Source organism: Mugil cephalus, chromosome 13 (assembly GCF_022458985.1).
Source record: "Mugil cephalus isolate CIBA_MC_2020 chromosome 13, CIBA_Mcephalus_1.1, whole genome shotgun sequence".
Classification (NCBI taxonomy): domain Eukaryota; kingdom Metazoa; phylum Chordata; class Actinopteri; order Mugiliformes; family Mugilidae; genus Mugil; species Mugil cephalus.
Window position 1 is genome coordinate 24,763,518 of NC_061782.1, and position 16,730 is coordinate 24,780,247.

The 16,730-nt window shown below is 40.1% G+C and overlaps 1 protein-coding gene across 1 annotated transcript; it reads right to left on the minus strand.

Moving 5' to 3' along the window:
• Nucleotides 1-2,436: 2,436 nt before the first annotated feature.
• Nucleotides 2,437-13,340, minus strand: tk2 (thymidine kinase 2). The gene is made up of 10 exons (XM_047603826.1): nucleotides 13,090-13,340; nucleotides 11,364-11,401; nucleotides 11,052-11,126; nucleotides 10,860-10,913; nucleotides 8,820-8,909; nucleotides 8,595-8,668; nucleotides 4,601-4,689; nucleotides 3,537-3,616; nucleotides 3,353-3,433; nucleotides 2,437-3,125 (listed from the first exon to the last, which is right to left on the minus strand). The coding sequence occupies exons 1-10, from the start codon at nucleotides 13,250-13,252 to the stop codon at nucleotides 3,027-3,029; spliced, it is 843 nt and encodes a 280-aa protein (XP_047459782.1). The 5' UTR covers nucleotides 13,253-13,340; the 3' UTR covers nucleotides 2,437-3,026.
• Nucleotides 13,341-16,730: the final 3,390 nt, after the last annotated feature.

Below are 16,730 nucleotides of genomic sequence, written 5' to 3' on the forward strand. Positions count from 1 at the left end.
ATTTAGGTAGAAAGTTGTTGTTCCTTACCTGCCATGGTGTGATTCTGAATCTGTATGGTATCAGGGGAATTGGTAAAGTGGCTTGCCTGTTGAGGGTGGTGCTTTTATTGAAAAAGCCATTCAGAGGTCAGCATGGGTGAACTTCAGCTCTGCATTCAATACCATTGTCCCCAAGCATCTGCGCCACAAGTTGTCCCAGCTCACTGTGCCCCCCTCCACCTGTCAGTGGATCACCAGTTTCCTGACTGACAGTAGGCAGCAGGTGAGACTGAGAAGCTTCACATCCATCACCTGGACTCTCAGCACTGGTGTCCCCAAGGGGTGTGTTCTCTCCCCACTGCTCTTCTCCCTTTACACGATTGATTGCACTTCTGAGGATCCCTCTGTGAAACTCAAAAAGTTTGCAGATGACACCACCGTCACTGGACTCATCCAGGATGCGCAGTCTACATACAGAGGGGGAGTGGAACAGCTGGTTCTGTGGTGCAGTAAGAACCACGTGGAGCTAAACCTGCTCAAGACTGTGGAGATGACTGTGGACTTTAGGAAGAGACCCCCATCTACACCTCCTCTTACCATCCTTAACAGGACTGTCCCTACTGTGGACTCATTCAGGTTTCTAGGGTCCACTATCTCACAGGACCTGAAGTGGACCTCTCACATTAACTCCATTAGACAGAAGGCCCAGCAGAGGTTGTACTTCCTGCGTCAGCTCAGGAAGTTCAACCTGCCCTAGGAGCTGCTGATCATCTTTTACACAACAATAATCCAGTCTGGACTGGACATTATCTGAGAACCCAATCATTCAAAGGAACCAGAAAAAAATAAGCTTTTGTGTTTCATTTGTTTAATTGGGGTCTATTTGGCTATTTATTAAAAAATAAAATAATAATTACTTAATTTCTGTGACTTTCAAGAGTAAGTTAGCCATTGTGTTCATTGATACCTTCTCTGCTATACATTTAAAAACAACTTAAATGATTGTTTGATACACTCAAACACTGTAGTGTTTAACTTTTCTCACCCTTGGTTTGTATTGTATAGCTAAATAAAATCAAATCCATTTACAGTTTAACAACTTTAATCAGTCAAGTACATGACATGAGACACAGTTAATTACATGTTTTAAACAGCAAGTAACTTAGTAAGCCCATGTTGTACTACATAATACATCAAGGTGTGCAGCTCTACATGCAAATGGACACTTCAGTGAAGAAAGAACACCAGCCAACTGATTGCGGTGCAAGACGTTCCACATTTCATCTGCACCTGCATATATGTGTGTTATTTCTTGTTTTGAATTCATTAAAATATTAACAACACATTTACAATTAATTATAATTAAATAAAACTCACTAATAACTTTGTACGTTCTTGCCTTTCTTTTTCTGAATTTACTTTACAGGTACAGTGAACGTGTTCTTCCAGGCCTTTTGGAAACTGGTGCGCTGGAAGTATTATCATCTATTTCCTCATGCTATTAAAAGTCTGGCTGAGGACATTCCTGGCGAGATGATTGTCCCTTATGTTGCGCAACAAAAATACACTGGGGAATATCTGTCATATTTGTTTCTGCTGCGGACATCTTCATTCAGGTTATGGCGTTGTCACCTGTTCTATTATATGATAACATGGTTTATTATATAATTGTTTATCCTTGTTCACATCTTAAAAGGGTGAACTTATTAGAGTATCTTTACCAGCAAACAGGTAAAGTTCTGCAGGATTACCAACTGGTCTTTGAACAGACCACAGAAGTTGAGCTGGACAAAGGTTTAGCTGAACTTGTGGAGACTGAAGAAATCACTGCCTCTACACCTGCAGCATTTATTGCTCTATCAGCTCCTAAATTGGAAATAGGTGGTACTCAGGCACAGATTGAGTAACATGCAGAGTTGTTCTGGGGTGAGGTTGGTTCTACTGGCCAAGGTATCAGTAATCAGTCACACACTGATCACTGCCATTGTTCACATCTCATTTTCTACTCCCGCTTAGTCCTCACTAGGGTCGCGGGGGTTGCTGGAGCCTATCCCAGCTGGCATCGGGTGAGAGGGGGGGTCCACCCTGAACAGATAACCAGCAAATAGATAAAGTTCTGCAGGATTTTCAAGTGTCTTTGAACAGACCACAGAAGTTGAGCTGGACAAAGGTTTAGCTGAACTTGTGGAGATTGAAGACCAACCACCAAACCAACTCCTGGGGTCAATTTAGAATGACCAATCAGCTTAACGAGCATGTCTTTGGAGGTGGGAGAAAACCGAAGTACCTGCAGAAAACCCACGAGGACACAGGGAGAACATGCAAACTCCACTCAGAAAGGCCCGGACCTTCTTGCTGGGAGGCATCAGCGCTAACCACCGAGCTGCTGTGCCCTCGAACATTGATCACCCAGTAAATATTTATCGTCTGGAAAGTTTCTGCTCAAAAATTCTTCAATCACAATTACAGAATTTATTCATAATGATGAAAAAACACACAAAATAAAGCAATGATTAAATCACAAAATGTAAAGCAGGGCAACTGATCTTATAGTGTTTCTTGAAGATGTTTCTTCCAAGTACATTCTTCTGCTTATATAGATGTGTTATCCATCACAAACTCACATGACCCTTTCATTAAAGTGGACATGAGCAACATTTCAATCTTACATAACCACCACATACAAAAAACAGTGAAATCCACTGATATTAGGTATACACGTATCCTCCATCTCTAGGAAATAGTTGTTACAAAATCCCAAACTCTCTACAATGTGCAAAACACAAGCTCTTGGGATAGGTTAAACAGGGACATAACAAGGCAATCAATAAATATCAACTCAGTCTAAGAAAGTTTTTCCAATCGCTTTTCTCATCTCATCCTCTACTACAGGGTCTGGACCTCCTCGCTGGGATGCATCAGTGCTAACCACTGAGCCACTGTGCTGCCCAATCCCTTTTCCCCTTTATTTAAAATAAATTTAAAAAATGTAGCTGAGAAGAAATTGGATGTTTTTCTTCATCTGAAATCAAAACTGATTCTTAAAATCATGAGGCATGATGCTGTCTGCTAACTGCTAGGATCTTGTCACGGTTTACTTCATACTGCTGCAGCATTTTCTGGAGGTCGTGGTCAGCAGGAATCACCTATCAACACACATTTTCACAAAAAAATATTTTCAGATCAGCCTTAGCAATTGCCATGTAGGCTTATAGATTTCAAAGACCACACACTTGTGTAACACTTCTACATGTAATATCACATAAAGCACATTTGGTCATTGTGCTGAGGCAGAGCAAATCTGTAAATTGTGTTATTAACTAAAACTGCTTGTGTGCTGAATGTACAGTATCTAATCAAGCAAAGACCTCACCAAAACAGGAGCAGGAAGAAAGAAGGAGGTACGCTTGATGAGCCAGTCCTCATACAGCTGATGAATGCACTCTAAATACTCCTGATGGAGACACAGATACAGGGAGGCTTGAGGTCAGAGATGACACATCGTCGACTAATTCACAACAATCAGTATTAATTTTTAGATTTGTTTGTGTACTCACCAGTGGAATGACTTTCTCCTCCTCTCTGCACCTCTGCTTTAACCTCTCATGGCAGATCTGAGGAGATGTCTGCAGGTAAACTAGAGTCAAGAGAAGAAAGTCACCTTCACATCAGCAAGTTCAAGTCAACAACTTCACATTCACTGTATGTTTGGACATCTATGGCCATCAAGTACTCTTTGGACAGAGTAAACCCAGATCAACCTGTGCCAGAAAGACAGGGAGAAATATGGAGACTCATCATCTATAATATATAGTGGAGACACCAGTAACTAGTGAATATTCATGTGGAGAGACAGAAACATCTGGATGAATTCTGAAGTTTATAGGAATATACCCTCGGATGACTTTCAGGCAAATGAAGAAAAGCTGATGGCACATGAGTTTATATTTTGTAGGTAAAAAAGCAGAATATTCTGCAATGGTCAAGCCAGCCAACAAATCAAGCATGCATTTTCCAAGACAGCAGCAGTAAAGGCCTGGCAAAGTATCAGAAAGCCATTTTTTGGTAATGTTGGCAAGGAACCTTATTTTAAAACACATTTAAATCTCTCAGTGAGGTTTAGAAGCATGTGTTTTTTACCCCCCCCCCCCCCCCCCCCCCCCCCCAAATCAGAGAAGATTAAGGAAACATTCTGAAGTCAAATGTGGTTAACTGAGCTTAACTGCATTATTAGGTACCATGAAGAAGTAATGTTCTAATGTTGTCTAATGTGATAATGTTGACAAGTGCCTGAATCATTATTTATGTGCTAATGGTCTAAATGTTGTGATCAGCAGTTACTAGAAATGTTGTGTTTTTTTTTCCCCCTGCATGATATTTCTGAAGGGTGTCCTTTGTCTAGTTTCAGGACTTTAGATATGTAGACAATTCAGAAGGGCATAACAACTTCTGAAATCTATAAAATCATGTACATATTTCTATTTAGATGTGATGCCTGTAAGCACATTGTATTTCAGATTAGTCCACTCACAAAAACATTTTCTACATGTACCACATTTGTTATTTTTTATAATGGTCTTTATTAAATGCATCTTTTTGTTTCAGCTTTGGGTATTCTCACCAATAAGATCAATTGGAAGAGAAACATTCGTTGTGATCCAATCAAACCACTCAGTGAGAACAGCATAGTCCACCTCTGGCATTTTCCCACTAAGGGAAAAAAAGAGCAACAAGAGCATTAGCATTTACCCTATTAGTACACTGAATAGGCTGAGCAGTATGACAATATATGTGAAGATCTACATTTGCAAGCCATCACAGAATTCTCTACAGTGACTGAGTTCATCTGATTGCATTAGGTTAATTTAGTGCAATGCTCCAACAAGCAGGACTATTTTATAATAACAGGTCATTATACAATGACATTTTTAAAGTATGAAAGTACTGATTTAAAATTGTTTAGCCCTGTTTGAAAAAGCAGATCCTTATCTCCACGAAAAATATACCTTGGCATCTCAGGCTATCTTACTATTATTACTGTTTTCACATCGAGCGAAAAACAAGCGAAAAATGGAGGAATGTGAAAGGGGCTAAAGTGACATGGGACTATATATACAGTGGGGGAAATAAGTATTTGATCCCCTGCTGAATTTGTAAGTTTGCCCACTTCCATAGAAATGATCAGACTCTGGTTTTTATGGTTGTTTACTGGTTATGGGTATAGACAGAATATCAATCGAAAATGCATAAAAAACACACAATCTAAAAGTTATAAATTGTTATGTATTTTATTAAGGGAAATAAGTATTTGATCCCCAACAATTCACTTAGAATTCAGGCTCCTACAGATTGGCTGGTGCGCATGTGGCACACAGCTGTGCTCAGTCAACTAATTACCAATACTCCTGATCTTAACTCGTCATGTATATAAAGCACACCTGCTCTAAGAATCGGTTTCTTACATTCCAACTTCTACAGCACCATGGGCAAGACCAAAGAGCTGTCAAAAGATGTCAGGGACAAGATTGTAGACCTGCACAAGGCTGGTATAGGTTACAAAACCATCAGCAAAAGGCTTGGTGAGAAGGTGACAACTATTGGTGCCATTATTCGCAAGTGGAAGACCCATAAAAGGACCATCAACTGTCCTCGGTCTGGAGCTCCCCGCAAAATCTCGCCTCATGGAGTGAGGATGATGATGAGAAAGGTGAGGGAGCAGCCTAAAACAACACGGCAGGAGCTTGTTAATGATCTGGAAGCAGTTGGGACCTCCGTCACCAAGAAAACAGTTGGCAACACACTGCGCCGTTATGGATTGAACTCTTGCAGTGCCCGCAAGGTCCCCCTGCTCAAGAAGGCACATGTACAGGCCCGCCTTAAGTTTGCCAGTGAACATCTAAATGACTCAGAGAAGGCTTGGGAGAAAGTGCTGTGGTCTGACGAAACCAAAGTTGAGCTATTTGGCATTAACTCGACCCGCCGTGTTTGGAGGATGAAAAAACGTGAGTATGACCCAAAGAACACCATACCCACGGTTAAGCATGGAGGTGGAAACATCATATTTTGGGGCTGTTTTTCAGCAAAGGGTACAGGGCAACTTCACCGCATTATGGGGCCAATGAATGCAGCCATGTACTGTAACATCTTGGACAAAAACCTTCTTTCCTCAGCAAGAACACTGAAGAGCCTCGTGGGTGGGTTTTCCAACATGACAATGACCCAAAACATACTGCCAGGACAACAAAGGAGTGGCTCAAGAAGAAGCATATTAAGGTCATGGAGTGGCCTAGTCAGTCTCCAGACCTTAACCCGATCGAAAACCTGTGGAGGGAGCTGAAGCTCCGAGTTTCCAAGAGGCAGCCAAGAAACTTGAAGGATTTAGAGACTGTCTGTAAAGATGAATGGGCCAAAATCCCTCCTGCGCTGTGTGCAAACCTGGTGACCAACTACAAGAAACGTCTCATCGCTGTGCTTGCCAACAAAGGTTTCTCTACAAAGTACTGACTTGTGTTGTGTTTGGGGATCAAATACTTATTTCCCTTAATAAAATACATAACAATTTATAACTTTTAGATTGTGTGTTTTTTATGCATTTTCGATTGATATTCTGTCTATACCCATAACCAGTAAACGACCATAAAAACCAGAGTCTGATCATTTCTATGGAAGTGGGCAAACTTACAAATTCAGCAGGGGATCAAATACTTATTTCCCCCACTGTATATATGTTCTGATTTAATACAGTTATACTGGATGTTTAAGTTATAGGTGCAGTTACAATGGTACATTCTTAACCCTTTATTTCAAATGACTAAATATTTACAGTGGGTAAAGTACTGAACACATCACAATTTTTATAGTGAACATATTTCTAAAGGTGCTATTGACATGAAATTTTCACCAAGTAATCCATACTTAGAAAGAAACCAAAACAAATAAGTTCAGAAGTTATGTGTTATAATGTGAAATGACACAGGGAAAAAGTATTGAACACGCTTACTTATATTTATTTAAAATCATCTTGAAGCTGTCATTACAGCTTCAAGACATTACAGCTGTGATACAGCCTCCTGTATGGAGAAACTAGTCACATGCATTGATCAGGTGTGATTTTGGCCCTTTCTTCCACACAAACAGTCTTTAAACCTTAAACTCTGATTTTTAGTTCTTTCCATAGATTTTCAGTTGTGTACCAGTCAGGTGATTGGCTGGGCCATTCTTTATTTTCTTTCTCTGAAGCCAGTTGAGAGTTTCCTTGACTCTGTGTTTGGGATCGTTGTCTTGCTGAAATGTCCACCGTTGTTTCATCTTCATTCTGGTAGATGGTAGCAGATTTTTCTCAAGAATGTCTCGGTACATTTTTCCATTCATCCAATCTTCAATTATATGAAGTTTGCCAGCACCATGTGCAGAAAAACAGCCCCACACCATGATGACTCTCTGGATGCCATAACACACACCATGTTTGGAGGACAAAGTGCACTGCACATCATCCCACAAACACCACACTGACAGTGAAGTTTCACATGGTGTGTGTTATGGCATCCAGAGAGTTCAATTTTGCTCTCATCTGACCAGACTATGTTCTCCCAGTACTTTATAAGTTTGTCCAAATGTTGTGCAGCCAACTTTAAACGAGCTTCAACATGCTTTTTCTTCAGAAATGGAGTCTTAAGTGGTGAGCGTGCATACAGGTTATGGTCACTGAGTACAATGATGTTCTTTCCACTTATGGATTATAGGCCCAAACAGGACTCACTGGAACGTTCAGAAGTTCAGAAATCCTTCAGTAACCAATGTCATCAGAATGTTTTACAACAATAAGGTTGTGAAGGTCTTGAGAGAATTCTTTGCTTTTACCCATCATGAGATGTTCCTTGCGTTACACCTTGGTAATGACACACCTTTTTGTAGGCCATCAGTTTGGACTGAACCAGCTGATATTCATTTGCACTGACAAGGGGCAGGATGGCTTTCTGATCACTGATATATTTCAGATGGTGTCTTGGCTTTCCATGCATTTTTCCAGCTCCCTTTCTGAGTGTGTTCAATACTTTTTCCCTCTGTTATTTTACATTATTACACATAACTTCATTTCTGAACTTCATGTCAATAGCTCCTTTAGAAATATGTTTACTATGAAAAATTGTGACGTGTTCAATACTTATTTTACCTGCTGTATTTACTGATTGATTTAGGAAAGAGATTTATTAAGGTGTGGAATAAAGACAAAAGTTTAGGGACAAGGGACACTGTCAAGGGACAGTGGCGAGTTTTTGTGGAATGACCTCAACATTGTTATTAAGTACCATCAGTTGTTAGATGTTACATTAAATCATAAGCCATGAAAACAGTCACTGACAATCATCATACTATCTACAGTATCTCATGTGGTTCATAAAAATGCAGTGTATTGTGATAAATATCAGAACTGTGACGTCAAATTTGTATCACACTAAAGTATCAACAACTCCAAGTTTGTTTGTTGCTAGCATAGCGTAATTTACTCACTGAGAACATCCCATCTCCAAATGGTATTAAATACAGACTTGAACAGTTACAAAACACAGTCCATCAAGTGAAACTTCATTGGTGGATTTATTTTATTACAGTACCTTCTGAAGAGATTCTCCACAAAGATGTACTTAGCACTGAAGATGGACCTCTCCATCAACCTGACATGAGATGACTGAAACCAACAAGCACATTTTAGTAAATGTCCACAGCTAGCAATGTGTTTGTCTATACTGTTAAAAATAACAATGCATCCATTTCATCGTGTAGATGTTAGTATGTAATAACCCTAGTTCAGGTCTGTCACTAACTTGTTGTGTACTTACCATGGGTGACAGGTGTCCAGCCAGCATGGTAAGTTGAACATATGTTTGCAGTGTGATTCCCCAGCGCTGGGGATCTTGGTACATGAGAGACTGCAGGGACAGAAACAAATATATAGGAGATTTACACACACCGGTCACTTTATTAGGTACACCTTGCTTTTAAAAGGTTGGACCCCTTTTGCCTTCAGAGCTGCCTTAATTCTTCGTGACATACTTTCAACAAGGTTAGAAACATTCCTCATAGACTTTGGTCCATATTAACATGACAGCATCACACAGTTGCTGCAGATTTGTCGGCTGCACATCTATGATGAGAATCTCCCGTTCCACCACATCCCAAAGGTGATGGTCTATTGGATTGAGATGTGGTGACTGTGGAGGCCATTGGAGTACAGTGAACTCATTGTCATGTTCAAGAAACCAGTTTAAGGTGATATGAGCTTGAAGAAGAAGATGGTACACTGTGGTCATGAAGGTATGAACATGGTCAGCAACAGTACACAGGTAGGCTGTGGTATATAAACCATGCTCAGTTTGTACTCAGGGTCCCAAAGTGTGAAAATATCCCCCACACCTTTACATCACCACCACCAGCCTGAACCGTTGATACAAGACAGGACGGATCCATGCTTTCATGTTGTTTAAGCAAAATTCTGACCCTGCTATCCGAATGTCGCAGCTGAAATCAAGACTTGCAGACCAGGCAACGTTTTTCCAATCTTCTATTGTCCAGTTTTAGTGAGCTTGTGCGAACTGTAGTCTCAGTTTCCTGTTCTTAGTTTAGTTTATTTTGAACATTCAGAGGGAAAGAAATGCATCAAATGCATATACAATTGAAAAGCAACAAATGACAGAAAACTAAAACTGCTTATACTACGTAACTTAAAAATACTAGTAATGTTCCTTGTCAGTATTACTATTTTGTTATTCAAACTTTTCTTCCACCTTTGCTAAATGATAATAATAATAATAATAATAATAATAGCAATAACAACAATATTTAAAGTGCCCTAAATACCTCCTCTTCATTCCTATACCCTGTGAAAACATCTCTCTTCCTAAATTGTATTTATTTTAGTGCTTTCTATTATTATTATTTTCTATTGTTTTTATTGTTATGTTTTATGCTGTATTTTATCCATGTAATGTAAAGCACTTTGTCTCGGCTGTAGCTGTTAAGTGCTATACAAATAAAGTTGAGTTGAGAGAGTTGAGTAGATCCAGGGGTTGTATACAGACAACTAAGTGCTTGTGCTGAGATTCCAGGTTGACATGATTATGCATTGCTGTCCTGAGTCAGTGTGTTGCAGTCCTGTGGTTGTGTGCTTAGAATGTCTGTTCTCCAGAAATCCGTTTATTGTCATCACTTGTATTTGTCCAGTTCAGCGATATCTCTGATTACCAGCACCTTTGCCTCCTTTGGAGCTCCTTTGAGTTTTATGAAAATTTTACAGTTAGCTGTCCACGTTGATTGGATTTTGTTTTGTTTCCTCAACAAACTAGTCTGTCTTGTGATATCAGTGTTTTTCTTTGTCAGATATTCATGTACACACTGGTTCTCTTCAGCCTTCTCCCTTTCTGGAGCAATGCAACCTTTTGCTTTCTGTTCGTGAAGCGAATTATTATGGATGGTTTCTCACTTTTATTGTCTGGCGCCAACAACCATACTATGTTCAAAGTCACTTAAAACTCCTTTCTTCTAAATTGTAATTACATCACAGGTGGTCATTAGAGGCACACATGGAGATGAATTTTAATGCGAGATGTGAACACATGTACTCAGAACAGCCCGTGTGTGTTCATATCATGTGATCATATCTAGTTTCAAACTAGAAGGCTGAACCCGAACTTTTTTGCACAGTTCTGCTAAAAGTGGAACATTTCCTTGAGGCCAGTTAACATCTCAGCAATACTGCAATACGGCAATACTTTAGCAACAAGTCTGGAGGGAAACTTAACTTTGAAAAGTGATTCTCCCAGGACCAGTTCTACAAATACTTGTCCCTGTACTGTGAATGATAACAATGCCATGTGAATTACCAGAGGGTTGTGTCCCCTGACATTCCTCCATTTAGAGACTGGTTCTGTAAGGACCTGAAATGAGAACAATGAGGAACATGTTAATGAGCAGCTCTTATGCTTAGGATGTTCAATCACTTGTATTTTTCATTTGACTTAGACTCTTTTCTGAACATTTTTGAGCTCATGTGGTTCATGTTTTCTTTGAGGTACCTCTACATTGCTGGTTTTGCTGAAAAACTCCAGACAGGTTGTCTTCCCACTAGCAATGTTGCCTTCAATACAGATCTGTGAAAGAAACAGAGAGACCACATTTCAAAGGACTGTCCACAGAAACCATGAAAAAAAAGGCAATTATGGTATCAATTTGTATTTTAGAATATTAAGTATGTGAATTCTATGTTAAGCTTATAATATCCTTAACAATGGGCAACATTTTCGGCACTATAGCCTGCTGTCAGCAGTCTTTAAGTGTGCACTGTACAGTGAATTCTCAGATTTCAAATCATAAAAAAGGAGACTCACCACTGTTTTCTTGTCTTCTCCATTCCGCACCAGTTTACCTAGGAAGGAAGACAATATTAGAGGCAAAACGGTCCTTCCCCAAACTGCTGCTAGCATCTCTCAGATCAGCATACAACAAGGTGCTAAGTGAACAATAGATACCAAATGTCCAGTTCCAACACTAGACTGAAAATGAAATCAACTACCACTTTCTGTTTGCCTCTTTTCTTCCCTCCTCAAATAAACAACATATAGCCTATAGCTAGAAAAGAGTTATTTGGTCCTTTTATGATAACCAGATAAAGAGTCGTTGAGTCCTGTTTTCTAATCTCAAAAAGATCAATTAAAAAAAATGGATTCATGTTGACAGGGAAGTTCTACAGTGTCATCTATGGCGTTATAGTTTCCTGACTCTTTATTTTTATACTTTCATAAGCATGTCTAGCACCTTTATAGAAGTAGTCTGTAAAGTGAGAAAACGTGACCAAATACAGAAACAACTACTTAATACAGAAATGCTGAAAGACTACATGGAAAAATTAGTTTTCCACTGTGATAGCACAATTCATATGGGCATAGGGTCAGAGGGTAGAGTGTGTTGTCCATGAACCAGAGGGTTAGCGGTTCAGGTCACGGTACGCGGACCACATGCTGAAGTGACCTTGAGCAAGACACTGAACACCACGCTGTCCCCAGTTTCTGGCACGGGTGTGTGATAGTAAGACCACTTCATGGCCTACGTCACTGTGACGATGTTAGCTGCAGGCAAAACAGAGGGAAGCTTAAGGTGAACACTGTCACTGTCAACTGTGAAATTGGCCTCTTGATGTATTTTGGGGGGCCAAAACCGGAGAAGCAAAAACACTAAGTTTTATCACATACCAGCCACTGCTAGTCGTAGACGACTTTGGTTGAACGCGATTAAAAGAAATGATTGGAGTGAGACAATCAACAACCATGGTGTTTGTAGCGCACACTTGATATCATAAGTTTCGGCCAGGATAACCTTATGGGTTAGACTAAATGTGACTGAAATTACGTCATTTATTTGGGGTATACTTGATTAATGCTAATGCTAACCGATAGCTAACGCAACGTTTGCTGTATGTCTCAGGGGTGTCCAAGGAGAAGTTGCATTTGCTACATTACCCTCCACCGTCTAACGATTTGTATGCACTCATTTTCTCTTTCGTGTAGACGCTGGGTTTCTCAGTCCCATCAGTCAGTCAACTTTTTAAAATAACACTCACTGTCTCGGGTAGTGAGTAGTCTATAAGTAGTGTTTGAGATGTTTTTACCTCTAAGTCTCGCCCTTAAATACACTGTTCACAATCTGTGAAGGGGGTGCTATAAAAACGTGATCGTCTGTCATGATTGTAGATATTTGTCGATTTACTGTTTCACCGCTGTTGCACTACATTTTCCTTGTTTGCTTGTGTCTGCTTGCACGTGTCCTTATGATGCAGCGCATTTGTACTCTTAAGACCACCGTAGCCTTTGGGAAACTGTACCGGAACAGAAAATGAAACCTTGTTACATCAGATAGGAGACGCAAGCTTTTGTAAGAGGTCCGCTCCAACTCTTCCCGAGAGATTGATATTCTCTGAAACTTCGACCTCAGTTAACGGGGGACTGCTAACCTAACTGCCTTGTTAACAAGTTGACACCCACTCTCAAAAATGAAAACGTACCGTGTGCATACTATATCCTAGTTACCTATCTAGAAACCCAAAGTGAATCCACTGACCTGCCGTAAAGTCCACTGTGTTGCTGTGTGCTCTGCTCTGGATGCGTCTGACACTGCCTCTTTTACATCCAACACTAAAATACGACGGAGCCAAAGCCCGATGGGCAGAAGTCAATCTGACGAACAGGGACACTAAAACGTCACGAGCAGCCGGTGCCGACATCTCACAGAAAACGATTCTTCCTCTTCTTCTGTTGGTGTTGATGCTGATGCTGCTGCTCCTTTTTTCTCTTCTTTTATTTTTAATGACAGTTGACAAAGCAGCTTAAAGATGTGTTACCGCCACCATCTGGACTGGAGTGTGCAACATGAAACAAACATTAAAGCATAAAAAAAACGGCTCGTGATTATGGAGGACCAATTCTAATACAATAAAAAATAAATACATATCTGCCATAAACAATTAACAAAAATGAATACCTAAATATATGCCAGAAATAATCAATTGAATAATAAATAACTAAAAATATGACATAAATGCTATTTATTTATTTATTGATGCACCACTTCACATGCACAGCGAAATGTTATTCAGATAGGGGGCTGTCCACACTGGCTGAACGTTCTCTGATTGGTTGATTGATGAGCGCACGCTAGATTGGACATGCCTTTTCATAGGTAGTTTGATTTGAAATGGCACAGCGATGGCAGGCTGGAGTCAAGGCACTTAGCTAATGTGGCAGAAAGTCAGTCAGGACTATTTACCTTTTGCAGTGGACTCTGTCTGATAGCCTGTTGCATTTAGCGTCATACACAGGCACAACCATCGATCTTCAGATATTTGGAGGAAGTGGTACATCGCTTGGCCGTGTCTGTCTGCCGCACAGTCGGTCGCCCAGTATCTGAGGGTCAACGCTTTTGTCGGTATACGACGCTCAGCCTTCGCCTCCTGGTTTGAAGTCGTCTGCGTTGGCTTCCATAGACATAATAAAAAGTAGACGCTGCATTGACTGCTACCACCTGTAGGAGCTGACCATATATACATATATACTGTATGAATAACTATATATGTATATATGTCTATGGAACTGCCGTCATCTTGGCAACTCACAGGATTCGCAAACAATCCTGCGGTTCTCTTAGCTAGAACGTCAGATTAATTACGTTGAGACCCAGAGGTGGGTAGAGTAGCCAAAAATTGTACTCAAGTACAGTTACTTCAGAATGACTCAAGTAAAAGTAAAAAGTAGTCATCCAAATAATTACTTGAGTAAAAGTAAAAAAGTGCTTGGTGAAAAAACTACTCAAGTACTGAGTAACTGTTGAGTAAGGTCTGATTTATTTTTTAACACAAGCATTCAATCAGACAGACAAAAATACAAAGTAATCATCTTTAGGCAAATTAGAGTTAATCCAATCAATAAAATTAATTAAAAATTAATTAAGTCATTACAAAATAGCCTAAATTAAAATAATCCAGGTAAATACAAATACTCCAATAAAAAATAAAATCAATAAAATAATAATAAAAAATAAATAAATAAATTGAGCACGAGTAACTGTACTTTTTCACCAGGCTCTGCATGTTTCCTCAAGTTAGATGTTGAGTTTTTGAATGCTGACATTTCAGTGAAATGTCATGGAAGAAGACATGGAGCAGGAGCTTAAACTCTGAGAGGCTTCTGACAAATGGACAGACACATGGATGGATGGATGGATGGATGGATGGATGGATGGATGGATGGATGGATGGGTGGGTGGATGGATGGATGGATGGATGGATGGATGGATGGATGGATTTATAGCTTTTCTGGTTGGAATTTGCATGTTCTCCCTATGTCTGTGTGGGTTTTCTCCAGGTACTCCGGTTTCCTCCCACCCCAAGATGAGATGAGATGAAAAAAAAGATAGAATAATAGGGCGGCACAGTGGTGTGGTCGTTAGCATTGATGTCTCTCAGTGAGAAGGTCCAGGCTCGAGTCCAATTTGATGGAGTTTGCATGTTCTCCCTGTGTCTGTGTGGGTTTTCTCCGGGTCCTACTACTACTAGTACTACGGTTACTACTACGGTTTTCTCCTACTCTCCAAAGACATGCTTGTTAGGCTAATTAGGGATTCTAAATTTGCTGTAGGTGTGAGTGTGAATGGTTGCTTGTCTCTGTGTTAGCCCAGCGATAGACTGGCGACCTGTCCAGGGTGTACCCTGCCTCTCCAGAAGATGGCTGGGATTGTAAACTGTGACAGAAGATTAGATGAGATGATATGTTGGAATTTGCATGTTTTTGCATCCTTTTTGCATGTTGCAAAAAGGTGGCGGTATCGCAATTTATGTTTCAGCAATTTGAAGTTTCAGTAGTTCTGTCTGAATCCATCTCTAAACAAATGGAATTTTTGGCACTGAATGTGGAAATATCGAAAAGTCTCTGTATTACTGTTGTTGGGTGCTATAGGCCTCCATCAGCCCCCAGTGAAGCATTACAGTCTTTGGAGCGTCTGTCCAAACTGAATACAAAGAAGATGTAGACAGGGAGATCCCCTATCCCCCCCGCTGTTCATTATGGCTATAGAACCACTGGCAATAGCAGTAAGAACACTCCAAAATATAACGGGCATATCAATTGGACAACAGGAACATCATCTGGCTCTTTTTGCGGATGATGTAATAATATTTCTTAAAAAATTATTAGAACTCCCTAATGTATTTGGAGATCATTTGGAGAGTAAAAGTCCTCCTAAAATTGCCACTCAGTTTAAAGTTGTGGATTGCTTTACATATCTAGGCATTCAAATTGTCCCACAAATTAAACAAATTGTAGCCAGTAATTATGAACTATTACTGCAAGAAATTTCAAAGTTACTGGAAAGGTGGACACCCATACCAATGTCACTAATAGGGAAAATAAATATCCTGCTGCTGGGGACGCTGTCCCTGGGTCTCTTCAGTCTGGCTGGTTTTCATCTGTTGGAGGTCCCTGGTCCCCTGGTGCTGGTGCCCCTTGTGGCACAGCCTGTGACTCCTCCCAGAGTGGATGGCCCCAAAGATACCACTTCCTCAATCCTCAGTGTCATGCCATGTCTCCCTTTTGTCAGTATTGAGAGTGTGCAGATGTGTGTGTGTGCGCGGTATGGAGGGTGGGGGGTGGGGGTAATTGTTTTTGATTTATGTACTTGTAATTGTTTTTGATTTTTGTGTGAAAAGCAGTTGCATATCTATGCATAAAAGGTGCTCTATAAATAAAGTTTGATTTGATTTGATGTGATTTGATTTGATTTGATCCTTAAAATGAATATACTGCCCAAACTATCTATCTATCTGTCTCAAAATCTTCCACTTCCTCCTCCAAGTAACCTGTTCACTCAACTTAAAAGACTGTTTGTTTGATTTTTGTGGAGTAACAGACATCCCAGGACACAACTGTCACTATTATACTTACCCTATGACAGACGGGGACTCAAATGTCCCAGTCCTATCTGGTACTATTGGGCTGCTCAATTAAGAACACTGTTGTTTTACTTCACAGAAAGAGATGCTCCTCCCTGGAAAGAAATGGAGGAACTCCAGCTAAGTCTGCCCCTCCCAATATACCTGTACTCAGCAAGCACAAACACCCTTAAAAATAATGCAAAAAACCCTATTGTGAAAAATATGATTGAAGTTTGGCATCAAATTAGAAAATATGTGAAAGAAACACCCTCTCTGT

Excerpts from the sequence above, each read along its gene's own strand:
- tk2 (XM_047603826.1), bottom strand. The coding sequence starts at position 13,252 with ATGTCGGCACCGGCTGCTCGTGACGTTTTAGTGTCCCTGTTCGTCAGA. Across the intron at positions 11,127-11,363 it reads GAGAAGACAAGAAAACAGTG|ATCTGTATTGAAGGCAACAT; the intron begins GTGAGTCTCCTT and ends TTTCTTTCACAG. Across the intron at positions 10,914-11,051 it reads GCAAAACCAGCAATGTAGAG|GTCCTTACAGAACCAGTCTC; the intron begins GTACCTCAAAGA and ends TTCTCATTTCAG.